Source organism: Lolium rigidum, chromosome 5, assembly GCF_022539505.1.
Source record: "Lolium rigidum isolate FL_2022 chromosome 5, APGP_CSIRO_Lrig_0.1, whole genome shotgun sequence".
In the NCBI taxonomy this organism is placed as follows: domain Eukaryota; kingdom Viridiplantae; phylum Streptophyta; class Magnoliopsida; order Poales; family Poaceae; genus Lolium; species Lolium rigidum.
In genome coordinates, this window is record NC_061512.1 from 70,956,038 (window position 1) to 70,976,761 (window position 20,724).

At 48.3% G+C, this 20,724-nt stretch overlaps 1 protein-coding gene and 1 long non-coding RNA gene across 2 annotated transcripts; one reads left to right on the forward strand and one right to left on the reverse strand.

Moving 5' to 3' along the window:
* Positions 1–2,697: 2,697 nt before the first annotated feature.
* Positions 2,698–3,771, reverse strand: LOC124656093 (putative cyclin-dependent kinase F-2). Its single transcript, XM_047194899.1, has one exon. The coding sequence runs from the start codon at positions 3,769–3,771 to the stop codon at positions 2,698–2,700; it is 1,074 nt and encodes a 357-aa protein (XP_047050855.1).
* Positions 3,772–7,090: 3,319 nt separating this feature from the next.
* On the forward strand, positions 7,091–15,586 carry LOC124651251. The gene is made up of 3 exons (XR_006987324.1): positions 7,091–7,190; positions 7,324–7,659; positions 15,404–15,586. It is a non-coding gene; the product is annotated as an uncharacterized LOC124651251 (long non-coding RNA).
* The last annotated feature ends 5,138 nt before the right edge of the window (positions 15,587–20,724 follow it).

A 20,724-nucleotide genomic window follows, 5' to 3' on the forward strand; every position in this document is an offset into this window, starting at 1 on the left:
TGAGTCTCACTTTCCATAAACAAACCACACCAGAAGTCACAACTGACTTCATCCACCACTCTTCTTGTGTGTTATCGCTCCAGCTCATGACGGTAGTCATATTCTGACCTCTCTCACTTTCTCTCTCTCAGCCACCAAGGTGGCTAAGGTTTCTTTTACTCTCATTTCTCAAGGGGCACCTCAGTCGTTGAATGCCAACCATGGTCAACAATTTCCACATGTTGGAATAGATGGGTTGAGGTTAGACTGAGGTTATTTTTAACACAAAAAATCATTGAAACATACTATTATTGGATCTACTTTCTTTAAGCTCTGGTGGAAAAAAAAGTCGATAGTAAAGATGGATCGTAAGTTTTTTTGGCGTTTAAAGTGCTGAAGTCATTGGGTGTGTCGCACACCCTTAAGCTTGAAGTCCATGGCGGGAAGGTTTGCCAGAAAGTGTCGTTCTTTGTTCAATGATGTTCTACCAAATTTTGCTTAATTGTGTTTCAATCACCATTTATTCGACCGGTTTTGATTTGTTATTTTTTATTGTGTATTTGTTACTATTGGGTACAACCACACAAAAGTTTAACCGAAACTTCCAAGATTTTTTAAAAAATGTTAGCGGAAGAGTTATAAAATCCATTGATTAGAAAAAAGATGGTCAAGAGACTCGAATTGCTCGGTTTATTCGAGGAAAATCAAAAGCAAACCTTAACAACGACAAAGCGACACCTAGAGCACCACGAGACATACATGACGCCGGTAATAAAGATCACTAGACACACACAGCCGGGCAAACAAGCTCACTCCGCTACCAAGGGTGCTCACCGAAAGACGTTGCATCCACCTAAATTGTCATGAGCATTTTTTTGCCAACCTTGACGGCGCCAGAGAGGAACTCCATGCGCGGAGGTAGAGAACATGTGCCTATGTTAACCCAGAGCAAAGACCAAAGGGCTCATCTAATGCTCATTGAATGTGAAGAATGCTCCCGAAGCCCACCATCGTCCCACACCTCCATGAAACACAGGTCCTTCCAGCCGAATCAACCTTCAAATATGATGCCCTCAAGAGAAATTATGGCACCATACGAAGCATAGTGTCTCATCGTACGATCTGTGAAACCAGATCTAGGGTTTCCCCCTAAGAGTGTTGGGATCGGAGGTGAAATTAAGCTGCATATCGACGCCTCCAACAAGGTAAACGATGCCCGTGTGCGCCGCCGTCGAAAACTTCGGCCACAACCCCAAGTGTGTTATGCACGCCACGTACTGGTGAATCCAAGACGGCACCTTCTGAGAACCTTTCAAGTTCCACCATTGATCTTCTTTTTGTGTCCTTTTGGGAGTTGTTGTTCTTCGGAGGAGTCTAGCAACATTGAGACGTGGCTTTGTTGCTTAGTTTAGGACATGTTCTCTTGTGTTTGTGTTGTTTTGTCTGTGGTGGTTGTCTTCGGACTAGCCGGTGTGGAGTTGTGCTACGCATGTAGTTATGGTATCCCTTTGGCATACTCTCGAAAAAAAAAATCTAGATATGGATGCAACAAAAGTATCTACACAAAGTGTTGAGTCACTTATTTATGAACTGATGGAGTACTACTTCTAATATCTTATTGCTCTCTGTTCACTAATATAAGATATTTTTAGCATTTTGTAGATTCATCTCTTTTACTATATTTTTAGTCTACTTTTAGTGTGTAGATTCATTCATTATCTTGTGTATCTAATTTGCTTTTAAATGTTTAAAATGTCTTATATCTGTGAACAGAGGGAGTAGATACAAATACAAAAAAATCATGGATGTCATTCTTGGCTTCTTTCCAACTACTAAGGCCACGGTAAAATGTGGATCACCTATGCTTGGTCTCTGACCAAAATTTACCATGTCAAATTGTGAACATTGTGGCCAAGATCATTTTTTTATTGACATGATATACTATTATATTGAAAGCTCTGTGTTATACTTGTTGCCTCCCAATTACTCTAATTTCATGTTGCATACATTATACTTGTTTCATCTTGTGTAATCTATTATCTATAGTTCTACACTTCACAGTATTAAGTTAAGATGGAATACTTTCTATCGGCGAGGAGCAAGTGCATCAAATCAAAGTGTTGTGTTCTGTATGAATCTTTATGCCGTTCTGTATGAGCAAGTACATCTTCCTAAATAAACATGAGTTGGTATAAACCGTAAAACATATTTCCATTTGGTGCCAGGTGTGAAGCCTAAAGTGCCCTAGGTAATCAACAGTTCTTGTCTCTGAAAAAGTTCGATTTGATCGTATCTGATGCTGTTGTGCGCCTGTGCATTTCTTTTCCCATACTGTGTGTTATGACTTATGAGATATTTCCCGCTATTATCTCATTTTTGTCAGGAACCTTTGTCATTGCAACAAATATTACTATCAAGCGCAAACAGCGGCAGTTGTGCATTACAAAACATGAACCAAACTGTGATGGCAAATTCCAAATTGCAACAGATACACAGTTGTTACTTCAGAATACATAGGATACACATTTTAGAAAGCAATTAAGGGAAGCTTGCAATTGCACTAATTGTAATTACAATATGTGTTTCACAAAGTATGCAAGCTGCGCGCTAGCTCCTTCATGCGGCGGGTCGGCCGGTTCTTCCCACCGGTGAAACGATCTTCAGCAACTGATCTCATGCCGCCACTTCGTCAGCATCTGCAGGAGGACCTTTTCAGCATCAGCAGTAGGATCTCGTCATGTAGTCTTCATCGTCTTCGGCGAACCACGGGAGCTTGAGCGCTTCCGCAGCCGTCAACCTCTTGTCGGGGTTGCACGTGAGCAGTCCGCTCATGACCTCAAATCCTTCCTCGGACAGGGTCCACTCCGGGTACAGCTCGCGCAGCCTGCTGCCCTGTCCCGGCTTGAGCGGTGGCATCTCGGCGGCGCGCGGCAGGGACGCGAACTCGGGCCACGTGACGTCGTCGGGCGTGCCGAGCAACCAGAAGATACTCCAGAGATAGGCTAACCCCTCATCGCACAGGCGTTGTGCCCGCAGCAGCAGGATCTCGCCGTCGACGAGCTCTGCCATGATGCAGCCGAGCGACCACGCGTCCGCGAGCGAGTCGGTATCCGGCTTTCCCAGCAGCAACTCCGGCGCCGTGTACAGCACCGTGCCGACCTCGCCGTGCGGCGGCGGGTCGGACGTCGAGATGGCGAGGCCGAAATCGCAGATCTTGAGGAGTTCCTCGCCTTCCGCGACCAGGACGTTGGCCGGTTTGATGTCGCGGTGGACGATGCTGCGTTCTTGCATCCCCTTGGCGCCCGTCAGCAGCTGCCGCGTGAAGGCGCGCACGGTGGCCTCCGGGAACGGCGGCGCGGTGCCGTTGCGTTGTTCCTCGAGGATGTCGTGGAGGCTCTGGCCCGCGATGTATTCCATGACGAGGCCCAGCTCGGTGGTGTCGGGGTCGCGGACGACGCAGTGGAAGCCGACGATGTTGGGGTCCCCGTTGCACGCCTCGAGGAAGCGGGCCTCCCGCAGCAGCTGCTCGCTGGGATCGGGGGCGTCGGAGCCGACTTCCGGCGGCGGCGAGGAGAGGTGCTTGATCGCGACGGTCTGGCCCGTGGCGCGGTGGCGAGCCTTGAAGACGACGCCGAAGGCGCCCTCGCCGAGGCAGGTCTTCTCCTCCTCGTAGTCGGCGGTGGTGGCGTAGGCGGCAGGCTTCTTGATGACGGCGGGCTTCTTGACTCTCCTCTTCTTGGCGGCTTGGCCGCCCATGGCGACGGCGGCGGCTGGTCGCTTGCTGATGGCCATAGCTAGGGCTTCGGTTGGAATGCTGAGATCGATCAGACTTCAGACAGCTACTACTAATAACGAGGGGCGGGAACGAACACAAATCGGATTCGTAATTTCGGTCGAAAACGCGTACCGACTTGACGAGTACGTTGTGTTCGATCGGACTCGAGTTGCCCGGGAGTACGGCCTATCTAGCTGTGCGTAGTAGATTTTCCTTTCCTTGTTGCGGTGTAGTCACTACTCACTAGTCAGCTTGGACGCAGATTCTGACCACCGAACGACTTCACCAGTATCATTTTCCCTCCATTACTAATAGAATGTACAAGATTGACTTAAATTTCGAACTACAAATTAATACTTTCGAAAAAAATGAAAAAAATCCAGTACCTCCGAATACGTGATTAGGGATTCTTGAAGAGTTATGTTCCATTTAAATCATGTTTTTCGATAATACACTCTAGAGGTGGCAGCTCTTTACGTGCACCTAAACTTAGAATGGATTACTATTGTTGTTTAATTCTAATGGTGTTGTTAATACCGTGGAACCTCCTCCATAGCTTTTCACCCCCAACCACGGTTAGTGTCCACCAATAGACTACACAACCTTTAGTCGGTAACCCTCAATCTATAATTAGGAAATAGTTTTCTTCTTTTTGAATGCAGGCGATAAGGTACGTAGTTTTCAAAAGGTTTTCGTAAACAAAGTAAAATAAGCCAAGGATTTGTTTAAGAGTTGAACTTGCCTCTTGAGTGCAAGATTATGTGACCAGCGTGCTTTCTAATCGTCATGAGATTGAGATGGAAGATCATCATTGGTCTGCTATGGACTTATGTTTGAAGAGTGTCGATCACAACTCCTCCCCTCGTCCCTCCCGTGCCGCCCCCGCGCGGCGGCCGGGGGGATCCCTACCACGCCGCCGCCCCTCCTCCCCCTCTCCTCCTCCCCTCCCTCCCTCGCCGCCGCCAGAGGGCGCGGTCAGAGCCGGCGCCGGTGGCGGGGATTGCATCGTTCCCTCTCGCGTGGGGGTCGGGCGCGGGGCGCCTTCCTCGGGCAAGGACGCGCCCCTATCGTCGGGGGCCGCGATGGCAGTGCCTGGCCTCGGCTCGGCGATGGCATGACGGGCGACGTGGCGGTGGTGTGCCCTGCCGGTGGCGGAGGGAGGGGTAGGGGCGGGCTATAGGGGGAAATCCTAGGTCCCCTTCTCCTCGCCTCTCGGCGGCTGGCGGTGGAGGTCCGTCGTTTGGCTGCGGCGTTGCCCAGGCGTGTGCGGTGCCTCCGGATTACGCGATCTGCTTGGTGTCTCCGGCAGCAACCATGGCCAGATGGTCGCCGGCGTGGGGGCCCGACCTGAATAAAGGCGGCGGTCCTAGGGTTTCTCTTGGGTGAAGATGAAGACCTGCCAGAGGCTTGGCCTTCTTGATCTGGCCGGAGTGTTGAGTTCCGGAAGGCGCCGCCGGCGAGTGTAATAGTGCTTCTATTGCTTGGATTTTGCTGGATCGGTGGTATCGGTCGTGCGCACCCATGCTTTTATTCCGATCGTTTGGTCTGGAGGGAGCGGTGTGAAGCTCTTTTCTGTGTTGACACCAAGTGACAGCTGATCCATGGTAAAGTCAGAAGAAGAGAATATCAATATATCATGAAAGTAGGATTGGAGGACTAGCTAATGGAGGTTCAAGTATTTGCGTTGTTGAGGGCCTTGCTAGGTGTTCCGAACTTCGCATCAGTTATTATTTTACTTTAAAGTTAATGGATCAGTTAATCCTAATTCTTTTACTTAACCATTTAGTAATCCCTAGGGATTATGAAAGTTACTAGTCCGTGAGTGGTAATTATCTTGACTAAGTATTTCAAGTTTTTAGAGTTTAAGTCTAATGCTTCACTATTATGGTTAATTACATTTCTTATTTTCACTTTATTGTCTCACTTAAGGTTAATGTAGGGTGTTAGCCCTAATTATTTTTAGTGAATTTATTTCTAGATGAGTTTAGAACACGAGTGACTTTTATTTTATTGTTAAGAGTAAATATATATGGCTCCTTTTACTATTTCTAGTTTTAATAACATTTAGCTTTATTATTTTCCCTTTTAAGTAAATTGGGGTGTAGCCGTCTAGGGCGTAGGTTATTACTAAACGAATTTTTTACTAGTACCACACATCATTTTAGAAACACTCCATTCAATTATTCAACTTTTTATGAAATTACTTGAACACGGTAAAGAAATTGCTCAATTTTTGTTTATTAATTCTTTGAATTTCTATGCATTTAAAAAATTAAATAATATACGTAGTTTATTTGAGTATATAATATTTCGGTGATAGATTTTAAGTGGTCATAATGATTTTTGTGAGGTGTGGTTATTTTTCTACATTTTTACCAGTTCTTAGAAGCTTTTAGATTTTAACCATATCAGTAAAATCAAATTTTAATTACTTTTTGCGCTGAAATGAATCTAACCACACAGAGTGGCGTGTGGAGCCAAGGCTAAGTCAAAGGCCATGTTGGCTAACGGTCAACTACACGCTTTTTGCAGAATCATACTAGTTCTTGCTCTGCCTTCTTCATAAAAGGAACCATCTACTGAGAGAGCAGCCCAACTAGGTGTAGGCCACTGCCATGGCGGACTTGAAGCCTTCCTCATTATACACTATATGAAGGCTGGCTGATTTAAAGCTCTCATTTTGCCTTAACTAGTATTCATGAGCTATTTATCTCCAATTGTGTGGAGGCACGTAGGTATCCTCTTCTCTTTTTCACCGTGTCAAGCACATGGTTGTTTTCCGTAAGCCTTTTTTCTTGGTAGATAGACTACCGGTAACCACCGGTTCCTATTCCTTCTTTCTCATTGCTGCCCACCTCTCCCGGTTAGAATTTATTTGCTTCCTCCAGAAAGATCTAGTGGGTGGGTCCTGCCATACACCGCTTAGTTCCCTTTTGCCCAATCTAACCGCTTTGACCGAGCTGTGAGGGAGAGAAAATCCCCCAACGCCTGCACCAGGTCCAGCTCTCTTCGATCCTGCCGCCCCTCGCCTGCCTTCCGGGCTCTGGCAACTCTAGCCCGGCAGAGTCAAGCACGAGCTTCCGCCGATCGACCCCATGTCCACCCTGCAGCAGCCTTTTGTCCTCTAATTTGGATCCTCCATATCTTCCGTTTGTTTGTTTTTTTCTGAATTTTTCTTCAAGAGATTTTTGGTCCAGGCGCGATGATGCGATTTAGATTCCTGTAGGCCAGGGATGGCGATTTCGGGGCGGAGCAGGTGCGCTCCGTGAGCGGCGACCTCAGAGCGGAGAAGGCTAAGCCGACGACGGATAAGGCAGCGCATACGGGGGCTGACGGCGGACAACCACGACAGCGACCTCAGGGCGGATAAGCCGCGGGCCGGGGCCGGCGAATGCGGGACGGGATTTTCTGCCTTCCAGATCACTCTCCTTTCCAGGTTTGCTGCCCTCTCTCACTGTCTGGTGTTGTGCCACTGCTTATCCCTTTGTGAGCTCCACATGGCAAAGCGGAGATGCTGACCGCCGTCGTCGCACTCCCCGGCCTGGTGGCATGGCTGGTACTCCTTGCAGATTGATCTGCAAGCTCTGGCGTTGCACGTTAGTTTGGCAGTGGGTTACAGCGGCAGGCTGTCGTTGATTATGGCCTAGAGGATGTGTGTTGCCTGATCTGGAATAGTATTTCAGAAGCTCAGTTGGAATCTGTGTGCATGTGAAGCTTCTTACTAAAACTTTTCAATACCGAGTTGTAATTTTTTGCTTGAATTATCATTATCATGTAATATAATGTGCTCTTGCTGTGAACTAACTAATTTTCTTTTGCTTAATTTGTATTGTAGGCTGGTATAGACCTTCTGTCATTCTGTGAAAATTGGAGAACAAATTTGGCCTTCTATTCATGTTCCCTCAGTATGATAGGATTTTTTTGCTCATCATTTAATTGTTTACATATTTGCTATCCTCTTCCTTATGTTTAGATTGGATCTGTTTCTCTTCCTTTTTGGTTATCAGGAATGACTTTGCAAAAAGCATGTAGACTTGTTATCACCAGAATTTGACCGAGTCAGAGGTGGGCCGCGATCAAGATGGACGTGAAGAACATATATATATATATAGAAGAAATACGTGAATCGGCCTTTTACCAAGTTGGGCTTAATTGCCTGTGTATCTGTAACATATTAGATCGCATCTTAGATTAGAAGTTGGAATCTTACTCGTGCACGGTTTGGTGCACGCCCACATTAGAAAGTCCGCTGGACTATAAATATGTACCTAGGGTTTATGGAATAAACAACAACCAACGTTCAACCACAAACAAATCTCGGCGCATCGCCAACTCCTTCGTCTCGAGGGTTTCTACCGGTAAGCGTCATGCTGCCTAGATCGCATCTTGCGATCTAGGTAGCACAAGCCTGCCTACGTTGTTCACGCGTTGCTCGTACTCGAAGCCTTTTTGATGGCGAGCAACGTAGTTATCTTAGACATGTTAGGGTTAGCATTGTTCTTCATGTTACATGCTTTCGTAGTGCAACCCTTGCATGTCTAGCCGCCCTACACCTATCTTAGGTGTAGGGGCGGCACCCGCTTGATCATAGTTTAGTAGATCTGATCCGTTACGATTGCTCCTTGTTCTACAAGGATTAGTTTAATATCTGCAATAGTTAGGCCTTACAAAGGGGGAGGATCCAGCGGCACGTAGGGTGTCGTTCGTTGGCCCTAAGCAGGATGTTCCGAGGATCAACCTCGTGTTGGTTTTTAGGCCTTGTTTAGGATCGGCTTACGATCACCGTGCGTGGCCGCGAGGCCCAACCTGGAGTAGGACGATCCGATTATGCGGTGAAAACCCCACATCGTCGTAGATCTCATTAGCTTTACCTTGATCAAGCAGGACCACCATATATTCGGACACCCCGTCTGAATCATGGGTGGATCGGCTCTTTGAGCCGATTCACGGGATAACCTGAGAGCCGATCGAGGCTCGTATTTAACGTTTACGTGTGTGCCCTGCAGGAAACTAAGCGAGGCATCATCCACACCTTCCTGACCAGGTATAGGTCAGGTGGCACGCCCTTGTGATAAACATCGGCGCGTGCGACCGGGAGGCTTTGCGGGCCGTCGCTCAGAGGGACTAGGGCCAGCCGCAGCCCTAGTTGTTCCCGGCTCTACGGTGTTGCCCGTCTCTGCCCGCCAGTGGGTTTCTGACGTCAACACATTCTGGCACGCCCGGTGGGACGACCTTCAACATCCACCACATCGCCGTCTACACCCGAGATGGCGGAAGACACTCCGGTCACGTACGCGGATCTGCCTGATGAGCTCAAGAAGAAGCATGACGAGATCAAGGCAACCCTCGAAGCCGAACTCATCGGCTCCTTCCACCGAACCCGCTCCCATGGCGTCAGGTGGAAGGGTTCCACACCTGAAGGCGCACTCGATGGAGTGGACTTGTCCGCCCCGTCAGAAGAACGCACCAGGTCGGCTGCGGCGAGGAGATCAACTACATGGTGGCTCATTCGCTGCACCGCCACTCGAGAGCACTGGTGAACACCTTGGAGCGTGTCGCTGCGTGCGTCGTCCAGGAAATCATGAGTCACCGGTACTCCCCGTCGGGACCGGCTCTGGGGACTTTCAAAGGAGAGATGCCGCTCCAGCCCCAGCCGTTCGCATGGGCAGCACCGGAGCTGCCGAACTCAGCGGCATATGTCGTCTACAAGGTTGGTGGTGATCCTAGCGACTACCAATTCCTACCTGAGCCGCCTAAGGAGATCCCGCACGGATACACGTGCGCATACGTACCAGACTGCAACGCCTGGGCACTCTCGAACCAGGCTGCAATATCAGCGGCCTCTGGAACGGTGGGAGGAACGTCGGAGCCGATCTCGAGAAGCAATCGTGGCTGGCTAAGTACGCCACCCCGACGAACCTCCAAGGCCCAGCTCCTGCAGTTGGCTTAGAACCGGAAAAGCAAGCATGGCTGGTTAAGTATGCCACCCCGGCGAATCTTCAGGGTTCGACACCTTCAGCCATCACGGCGGATCAGATTTGTACAATTCTGAAAGATCAGTTCGGTATGATGCCGAAAAGGAAGGCGTTCGGCTACACCAAGCCGTACCCCAACAGCTACGAACTGATCCCGCTGCCACCCAAATATCGGCTCCCGGACTTCACAAAGTTCAGTGGGTCAGAGGGGCCAGCTCCATCGAGCATGTGAGCCGATATTTGGCACAGCTGGGCACGATCTCAGCGTCGGATGAGTTGCGCGTGAGGTTCTTCTCACGGTCCCTCACAGGATCGGCTTTCGGGTGGTACACATCGCTACCACCGAACTCCATCCAAACTTGGAAGCGAGTTGGAAGAGCGGTTCCATGAGCGAGTATCATTCAGAAGCTTCCGAGTCTAGCATTGCCGATCTAGCACAGCTACGTCAGAAGCGCGGAGAAACTGTGACAGAATACATCCAGCGCTTCAGGAATCTTAGGAACCGATGCTATTCGGTTCGTATAACTGAAAAGGAAGCAGTCGAGTTGGCAGTAGCAGGCCTTGCAACACAGCTCAAGGACATGGCCTCCCAAGCAGATTATCCCTCGCCGGCGCACATGGTTCGAAACTTTCAGCATATGAACAGCGCCACCCGGACCTGTACCAAGACAAGTTCAAGCGTGCGGTAGCCCTGGTCGATGCGAGAGGAAGACGAAGTTCTGCGGGAGACCAAGAAGTAGCGATGGCTGAGTGGACTCGGGGAGGAACCCCGTGTCCTGCAAATGGGTAAAGCCACCGGGCCCGCCCGGGGATTTGATTTTGATGTGACCAAGACCGAGCAAATCTTCGACCTCCTACTCAAGGAAAAGCGGTTGAAGATACCGAAGGTCTCAAATTCCCCACGGCGCAGGAGCTGAATGGAAAGCCATACCGCAAATGGCATAACTCGCTCTCCCATGCCACCAACGGCTGCAGGGTGTGGCGTCGGCACATCCAAGCGGCGATAGAGAACGGGCGTCTAATTTTCAACCGGTACGCCATGAAGGTCGACACACACCCCTTCCCCGCCGTAAACATGGTGGAGTATGCTTGCCATGCGGGGTGCCAGCCGGGTTTCTGTGCAATATCAACATGGTAGATCTTGGACACCACGCGGGCAAGGATGGAGATGAGGGCAGCTGCTCTCATAACGAAGAAACAGAGGAAGCCGCTCCACGCGATCGGCTCCGCCAAGACGGCAGGCGCTACGTAACAGAGGGAGAAGTGAAGAACATAAGATATCAACGACCTCTCTCTGATCACCTCCTCAACAAGTATGTGGGTCAGTACGACCAACGCCGACGGACCAGCGATGATGATGAAAGAGATCGTCTGGCTAGAAGACATCGTCGGCATAATCGCGATGAGGAGGAGCACGAGCGTTGCGCCAAGGGAAAGGCGAGGGAGCGGAACGACGAGGACATGCACTGGGATTGCCCTTTCTTCAGGCACTGCTGGGATTCAGGAATGAGCCGATTGCCAACAATCGGCAGTTGCCCAGAATGCAACCGAAAAAAGAAGGAGGCAGCCAACGTGTCCGTGTTCGAGCGCTTGGGACCTCTCCCGCCACAGAGCAAACGAGCTGAGTCCCCTCGGTTGGAAGATCTCGAAGATTCAGAAGACGAGGGAGAAGAAGAAGACAGGTACCACCGGCCAAGATGGTGCCCTGACGGACTCAGCCGTTCCCAGAAACGCAGGGTTCAACGATTGCGCGGCCTGGAAGAAGCCGAGAGGTTATACTTGCATACATTGAGGAAGGCAAGGCCTGATCTGGCTGCGAAGGTTCAGCGAACCCTGGATGAAGAGGGTCGTCCACGAAAAATGGAGTGGCGCCCCAAGCAAAGGAAAGCCGATGATGAAACATCGGCTGGCACAAACATGGTGCTAGTTCTTCCGACGAAGCTCAGTGCTCCACGGTTACACGATACATCCAAGGTGGACGACAACAAGCGCACCAACATGATAAAGTCAGAGATTGGGCTGGTTCTCGTCTACCGGCCTGAGCGAGTAGCAAGAGCACGTCAAGGAGCAAACATGGCGAGGCTGATCCTTGTGATCGGCCCCAAAAATTTATGAAGGGAACTTACAAAACCTTCACCGAGCAAGCAACGTGGAGGCCGATTCCAGCAATCGGCCAAAATTATCCTCACCCACCATTCTACCTGGGTTCAACATGTTATCCAACAGAGCCGATACCATCAATTCTCTTGACAGAATCGGCTCGGGGGGGCACCCAGGTGAATAGAATACGAGGATATGCAATGAAAGCGTCTCATCGTCTCATCCTTTGGTGATGGGTATTGGAATATGGGGGCCGATGCACTAGTCGGCCGTCAAAAAAAAAAGTTGATAAAATTCGAAAATTTTCGAGCACAGCCGATGCAGCAGACATCGACTTAAGGATATGAAAGCCGATGCAGCAGACATCGACTTAAGGATATGAAAGCCGATGCATGGCCATCGACTCAAGAGGAATAACTGGTTCGTTCAGAGGGTCAATGAAGCACGAAGAGGGTTTTAAGGAAAGAACTCCTTAATGGAGTAGCTTAAGAGCTCGAATCCTCTCTTCAAGGACAAGACCAAGAGCAGCCTGGACGTACAGATCAGGTCAAGGATGGATTGCATCAGATCCACCGAAGGAAGGGAGCCGATCTGGCCGGCAAGAACTGAAGAAGCTCGGAGGGCAGCTCACCTTGAAGGCTTTCTGCTTCGAGAAGCCGATTCATGTTCAAATCGGCTGGCTCTGCATAAGAAACTCCCCCAGACGTGATCAAGACCAGGTCCATAAAGCTAATTTGCGTATCCTCGTCTCTTTTTTGCCTTGGCTGAGACTCGGGGGGCAACAGGCCTGGTAGATGCTCTATTGAGGAACCGATTGAAGTATCATCGGCTGATCTTCGTTGCAACCTTCTTCACGAATAATAAGCGCTTGCTGAGAGGGATCGCTGAGACCGGTGGAAGAAATTTAAGGGCTCTCTTGGAGGTCCCACAGTATCTACCGGAAAGAGAATAATCAGTTGAAGAATGGAAGGGTAAATGTCGAAGGACCGATGCGTTGATATCGGCTCGTTACACATTGGCAAAGGGAAAGAAATCGGCAAAATCGAATTGGGGAAAGTTCTTCATTGATTGATTTCTTACATAAGGAGCTGATTTCTCCCGAAAGGAAGCACTAGGGGATACATGGCCCCATCTATTACTACTGGCCCTATGCTAGAGGTCCTATCTACGGGCCGTCACTGCCTTCGTCGTCGCCGTCGTCGCCGCTGTCGGCGCTGCTCCCGGCGGGCTCGTCGTCGCTCCAATGGCCGCCGACCGGGCCCTCGTTGTCCTTGTCTTCTTCGTCAGCATCGTCCTCATCGCTGTCGAAGTCGCTAAGGTTGCCCGGCCAGGGGCAGAACCGCTTGGCCGGCGGCTCGTCGGAGGGGCTGTCGTCGTCCTCCTCCTCCTCTTCCTCCTCCTCCACCCCCTCGGAGGAGGTGAAGTCATCCCAGGAGAAGCGATCGTCATCGCTCTCCTCCTCCGATTCCCCGTCTGCAAGGAAGCGGAGGTCGCTCTCCCCGTCCGTCGAGGACTGGTCGTCCTCGGACCAGATGGAGAAGTCATGGTCTGACTCCTCCCCGGCCGCAATGGCGCGACGGGTGTTGGCCGCATGGACCTCCGCCGGGTTGTGCTCCGGCGTCGGCTCACGGGACGTGGAGGACTGGCTGGAAAGATCCGATGGAGCAGAGGAGGGAGAAGACATGGTGGCGCAGGAGGGCTTTTGGACTGCTAATGCGAAGGAGATGCAGAGCAGAACTGTTCATAGCGGTTAAGTATAAGGGGATATAGTGGAAATTCAATGCCACAGCAGTTTCTGAGGAAGTGGTGCCTAAAAAAAAACTGCCGAGTCACGCGGAGAAATTGAGAAAGCAGGGCATCATGATGAAGGATACGCAACGGTTCTGCCACGACATGACCCGACGAAGGAAAACGGAGTGATTTTGGAATTACCAATTCCAAAACCAGGGGGGCATGTGTTATCACCAGAATTTGACCGAGTCAGAGGTGGGCCGCGATCAAGATGGACGTGAAGAACATATATATATATATATATATAGAAGAAATACGTGAATCGGCCTTTTACCAAGTTGGGCTTAATTGCCCGTGTATCTGTAACATATTAGATCGCATCTTAGTTTAGAAGTTGGAATCTTACTCGTGCACGGTTTGGTGCACGCCCACATTAGAAAGTCCGCTGGACTATAAATATGTACCTAGGGTTTATGGAATAAACAACAACCAACGTTCAACCACAAACAAATCTCGGCGCATCGCCAACTCCTTCGTCTCGAGGGTTTCTACCGGTAAGCGTCATGCTGCCTAGATCGCATCTTGCGATCTAGGCAGCACAAGCCTGCCTACGTTGTTCACGCGTTGCTCGTACTCGAAGCCTTTTTGATGGCGAGCAACGTAGTTATCTTAGACATGTTAGGGTTAGCATTATTCTTCATGTTACATGCTTTCGTAGTGCAACCCTTGCATGTCTAGCCGCCCTTACACCTATCTTAGGTGTAGGGCGGCACCCCGCTTGATCATAGTTTAGTAGATCTGATCCGTTACGATTGCTCCTTGTTCTACAAGGATTAGTTTAATATCTGCAATAGTTAGGCCTTACAAAGGGGGGGAGGATCCAGCGGCACGTAGGGTGTCGTTCGTTGGCCCTAAGCAGGATGTTCCGAGGATCAACCTCGTGTTGGTTTTTAGGCCTTGTTTAGGATCGGCTTACGATCACCGTGCGTGGCCGCGAGGTCCAACCTGGAGTAGGACGATCCGATTATGCGGTGAAAACCCCACATCGTCGTAGATCTCATTAGCTTTACCTTGATCAAGCAGGACCACCATATATTCGGACACCCCGTCTGAATCATGGGTGGATCGGCTCCTTGAGCCGATTCACAGGATAACCTGAGAGCCGATCGAGGCTCGTATTTAACGTTTACGTGTGTGCCCTGCAGGAAACTAAGCGAGGCATCATCCACACCTTCCCGACCAGGTATAGGTCAGGTGGCACGCCCTTGTGATAAACATCGGCGCGTGCGACCAGGAGGCTTTGCGGGCCGTCGCTCAGAGGGACTAGGGCCAGCCGCAGCCCTAGTTGTTCCCGGCTCTACGGTGTTGCCCGTCTCTGCCCGCCAGTGGGTTTCTGACGTCAACAAGACTAACGTACCCTGCCCCCTTTTTTCTTGCTGTGTTCGGCTGTTGGTAGTCTAGATTTGAGAAGTTACAGTGTATGTGCTTGAATAAAGCACCTTGCTATGGATATTTGTGCGCCTGATAAGTCAATCTGGGAGTACGTATTTGATGTTTCAGTTCAGTGGTAACAATCAAAATAGGTGATCCTATGACACTCCAGCTAATGCTATTAGTTGGTGGGTTTTCTTTTTTTTTCTGGGATCAGTAGCTGATTATTGTCTATTGTTATATTACCTCAGTCGAGAAATGGGCTTTTTAGGGCTAGCATTCTTTCCTAAGAGCATCAGTTTTACTGTTTATCTGTTACTGTGCATGCTTGAACATGAAATTTCTGCCTCTTGCATTTTCTTTGCTAAGCAATAGCATAGGCCTAACATGTCCCTCTACATTTGCATTGCAGTGTTCTGAAAATTGAGAGCTCAGATGATAAGATATGATATGTATTGTCAGCTATGCACATAAAGTCTCATAACTGAAACATGGTAATCAAATTTAAGTACCAAAAAGGGGACTGCAGGCTTCAACGTCAGTTAAGAATAATCTTGTGAGAGCCTCAACTATTAATTTGAAGGAGTATAAATGTAGTCAGGTACTACTATACATCATTCATTATTATTTTTTCTACTTGATCATTAGTCTGAAAGTTGATAAATGAGTCTGAAGGTTGATAAATGTGGTTTTGCTCAATGCGTAGCTTCTCACTACCTGATGTTGTCACAGTCAAAAAATGTTTTCTGAGTTGACAAATTAATACGAGAAACTCCAACTCTGAATGTTGTATGTTTGACAAGCAACCTATAGTATTTTAAGATGACACTTACATCAATACAGAGTGCAAGTGATGTAGACCAGATGGAAAAGCAACAGCATTAAACATAAATGACTGCAGCCATTGTTTATTTTCCCTATTAGATTATGTTTTCAGCTTTATAATTTTTTCTGTATTGTTAAAGCATCTAGAAAACAGAATGGTAACCTGCAGGCCTGAAAAGTGTCCTTACTGATGAGATGGAAACTTCACCTCATAAATGGTGAAGTGGTTTTAGCACCCCTAAGTTTGGTAAATTATCATTGTACATTATTATCCTTACAATTTTTGGCGGCTATGGAAATGATGCAGCCAACTCAAACACATTCAGTACATGAGTTTATTTTGCGCAATGCACTCAAAATAGAAACATGGGATAAATTATTCTTTGTACGTTAGTTTCAGTGGAAATGTTGGGAATATCTATCTGTGTTCAGATTTCACAGCTATGTATTCTATTTACAGCAACATTATGAATTTGATGGTTGTCCCTTCCTATGGAAACTATTGCATTGGTGGTAGAGTGTCTCGGTCCTGTAGAAATGATTGTGTATTCACGGGAACTGAACCAACTCTTTACGGATGCGAGGAGAATCCCCGAGGAGTTGATACATAAGGTCTTCTACAAAGCATGAAGAATAGTATACGATGTGCTACATGGCTGGATAGCAAGATATAGGTAGCATTTTCTCTTTCTTTTTGGCTCTTTTTTTGCATCTCTGCATACTCACACATTTCCAGTACATGTGTATAAAAAGGGAAAACGTGAGGTCAAGAAGAAGATGTGCCTTCCGCCGAGGCCTTCACCATCGTGCTTCCTGGTGTTTTGAGCGCCTGTGTCACCGTGGCTAGCTACGCCCGCACCATCGCATTCTTTTCCGCGTGTGTGTCGCTCTTCCTGCTCAACCCAGGGTGCTCCCATCCTCCTAGCGTGTAAGGAGGCCGCTATTGCCCACGCCGTCCAGCGTGGTAGAGGCTATTGCTGTGTACATCTTTTCCATTACATAGATATCCAGCATTCCATGAATTTGTATTAACTTTTTGCCCTTTGTTTCAAATATTTGCATTTGATGGTTTCCTGCAAATGACAGAATGTTGCTGTGGAGAAATGTTGCGAGTGTTTCAGATATCTGCAAATGATCAGCTATGCCCCTTTTTCTTTTCCCCAGACTGCTAGAGAGGTTCACATCATTTGTGGCAGTGTTTCCCATCTTTTGTGATGTTACCGTACAAAGAGCAATCTCATGGGCTTCCAGGTTCCAGCAAATGATGTTAGACTTCAATCCTTTTTTTATTGAAGACCGTTCGGTGGTGCTATGTTGTTGCTTTATTACCTAAGATTTTTCTTTGTTTCTTCGCAACTATGCAGCTCTTCTGATTCTGATCAAAGATGAAGGTAACATTGAAGCCAGCTCAAAAAGGATAGTATAGTGTAAAGTGCCTCCGATTGATGTTGTATAATCACTATTCTTTAAGAAATACTCCCATATGTTACCAAATTGAAAATGCTGCTATTCATTTCTTTCCATTTAATCAAAATGCTATTGTATATTCTTCAATACTTTTTCTCTCAAAACAGGTCGTGCTGTATGTTTTTTTTTTTCAGGGGTGTTGTTCAGGATGTTTCACTCACAAATAATACTACATCGATTCCCCTTCAGAGAAAATAGAATAAATTGAATAAAGTTTACTGTCACTTTAAGAGTTATATTTCTGAACCTGTGCCTTGCCTGCCATAGTTGTGACAGCATATCTTTATGACTTTGTTTAGGATGCTTAAGTTTCTTCCGCATTGCCCACTCTGCTCAGAAGTGTATGTGACGTTTTATACTGAAGCATGCTGCCACATTCAGCTTATTCAACATAATTTGCTTACCACATTCAGTCTTAGATTATTGTATGGAGTAGCATGTTTTATGTCTTTTACATGCCACGGGCGCGGCGTGTCGCCGCGCCATCGCATTCTAGTCTCTCAAGTAGGCCACGCCGTAGTAACACACGGTTTCTTCCGTTGATATCGGATCTGATACAATGTATCATAGTAGCTACATAGTTACCGAAAAACCAGAACTGATCACGAGCTCAGATGAGCTCCTTTTCTGGACCATCCATTTGGCTTGGGACCCAGCTCCTGTCAAGCCATTTTTAAGTATGCTATACGATGGGCCAGAGCCCAGATGTGACGCCGTGTGTTTTCCGTCCCGTGAGCCTCGCGAGCCCCGCGCTCCCCTCGCGGCGGCGGTCACTCCGGCGCCACCGGCCACTTCCCGTTCGCTCCGGCCGCAGTGCCCATCGCTCTGGGTCGGGAAGGCCGGAGATGCTGCACGAGCAGGCGCCCCTGGCCACCAACACCGTCGTGGTGGCTTGACCGTGACCATAATCTCCAAGGTCGAGCAACAGCAGGCTGAGCAGGTCGAGGCGCCGGGAGGGTGGAGGGGCGTCCGGCACAGAGGGGTGGAGGAGCCACGGCGGGCCGGTCGCAGGGGCGGCGCGAGACGTGCTAGCGCGAGGCGGGGGCGCGCTCGAGCATGGCGGGAGGCGCCGAGCAGGTGTACAAGCGACGCTCGGGCATGGCGAGAGGCGTTAGGTGTAACATCCCAAAAATTTCAAAACAAAACAAATGAATTTCCCTAGTTCCAAATTTTGGAACCAACAAAAACTTTTATTGAGTTAAGTTTAAGGCATAGTGATCTTGCTTAATTCTTGTGCTTTTGCCATGATTTTTTTATAGTAGTTTTGAAATAAACTTAAACCCTAAAACTCACCCCTCTTTTCACCATCATAGCTAAAATCAAATAAAAGGAAATTAAATAAGAAAAAAAGCATATGTGCCTATGGTTATTTTTACAAATCTTTACCCTAGACCTTTCTACTTTGTTTAGAGGTTTGGAAAACCTTCATACACTCTACCTAGCACTTATCAAACCAAATCCAAAGTGAAACCAAAGAAATTACAAAGAAACTAAAAATGCCATAGAGGCATATGCGAGTAAAATGCAAATTTATGAATTTGGGAACCTTGACCCTAATATTTGTTATGAATGGTGGGATCACTCCTATATACCATTTCAACACTCAACCACACCATTTGGGTCAAACCAAGTCAAACTAAAACTAAAATGCAACATATGCATAAAGGCATATGTGACACATAGCAATAATACTCAATTTTTGCCCTATGACTTTAAATCTTGACCAAAGGATGTGAGACCATCTCTAAACCTAATATAACACTAAATGGACCCTAACCCATGTCCAAGTGAAGCAAGATCAACCACTTACAAGTTTAGTAAAATTTTGACACCTCATCTCTTATGTATTAAGGCCAAATTTGCAAATCTTTGAACAAGAACCTTTGAATTGGTTTCAATCCTTTTAAAATGTTTCTAAACTAATAAGAACCACATTAGAGTCAACAAAAGTCAAATCAAATGGAGAGAATTAAAATGGTGAGAAAATTCCATATTTCACTTACATACACCATATGCCAATTTGCAATTCCTTAACCTAGGCCACAATTGCTTGCCCCATTGCTTCTAAAAAACTTTAAAGTGATAAACTAACACAAATGCATCCTTGGATCAAGAATCAAACCCAAAGAAATCAAGATTTCTTCATACATATGATAATGGTCATATGGACCAAAAATATTTTCTTCACCACTTTACCCCCCTGTATTTCTCAATTCCTAAACTAAAATTAGTCAAACAAAGCCACGTCATCCAAGACCATGTCAAGGTCAACAAATTTCATGTTGACCACACATGCTAACTTTGACTGGGTTGACCAGTATGATTTTGACAAGTGGTGATGTTGAAACTATGTGAAGATCCTACCAAATTTGAAATCTCACAAACCTTAACCAAATCCACCACCACCACCACCAATCTTTCACATTATTTATATGTTTGAGATGTACCAAAAAGAATTCCATAATTCGACAAAAATATTCATGCGGGCATTGTGTCGAACACTTGGCAGGCAGAGTTCCAGATTTGTGTTACACCCTTATATCCAGTGGTTTCTTGTCTAAATCACTTTAAGCCAGTGATCATTAGCTAGTTCTAGGACCCCCGCATCCTCCCAGTACCTCCTTGATCGATTAAAGTGAGAGAGAGGGAGAAGAAAACCCTAAAACTATGCATGCCCGGCCATGCCGGCCACCTTTGTGCACTCCTCTCCCTGGCCTCTCCCTCGTCGTTTCTCCATGTCCTCGAGCATCCCTGCAGCACAAGGACGCCAACGGTACGCAGCCCCAGCTCGCCAAGGCTTGGCATTGGCCAGCAGCAGCGCGTCCAAAACGTGCCAGAGTGTGCCAGCCCGCGTGGTGATCACGCTCTGGGCGCGCCAGGACGTCGTGCCCTCGAGCGCCCTACGCCACCCCTGCAAAGGCTAGCGCCGCGTCGAGCATCTACTCCACGCCCTCTACCAGCTAGCCACACTCGAACGACTGCGGCGGCCCCTGTCACCACCGTCCTCGCCGGCGACGTACCGCGGGTACCGCCATGATTACTCGCAAGCACTCAAGCGTTTCCGTAGCCCTATCACCGCGCCCTCTACACCTAGAGCATCTCCAGGGCGACGCCTACATGCTTCCTTCCTTCGCTTGCCCTTTCGCTCGCCGGAAACGCCACGCCATGGCCGCGCCCTTGCAGCACCCCGCGGCACCCCTCGACACTATAAATAGAGGCCCTCCCAGCAAGCTCTCCTCACACCAATCGACTCCCCTCTCACCACTGATCTTCCTCACCACCGTAGCTAGTTCGATTACGGCCGGAGGCGACTCAATTTCAAGATCGGAGCCGCCGGGAACGCAGCTCACCGTCGACGATTGGCGCCACCCCGAGCTTCGCCATCGCTACCAGCTGCCTCAGCATCCTCGACAACGTCGCCTCGCCACCAGTAGAACACCG

Excerpts from the sequence above, each read along its gene's own strand:
- LOC124656093 (XM_047194899.1), bottom strand. The coding sequence starts at position 3,771 with ATGGCCATCAGCAAGCGACCAGCCGCCGCCGTCGCCATGGGCGGCCAA.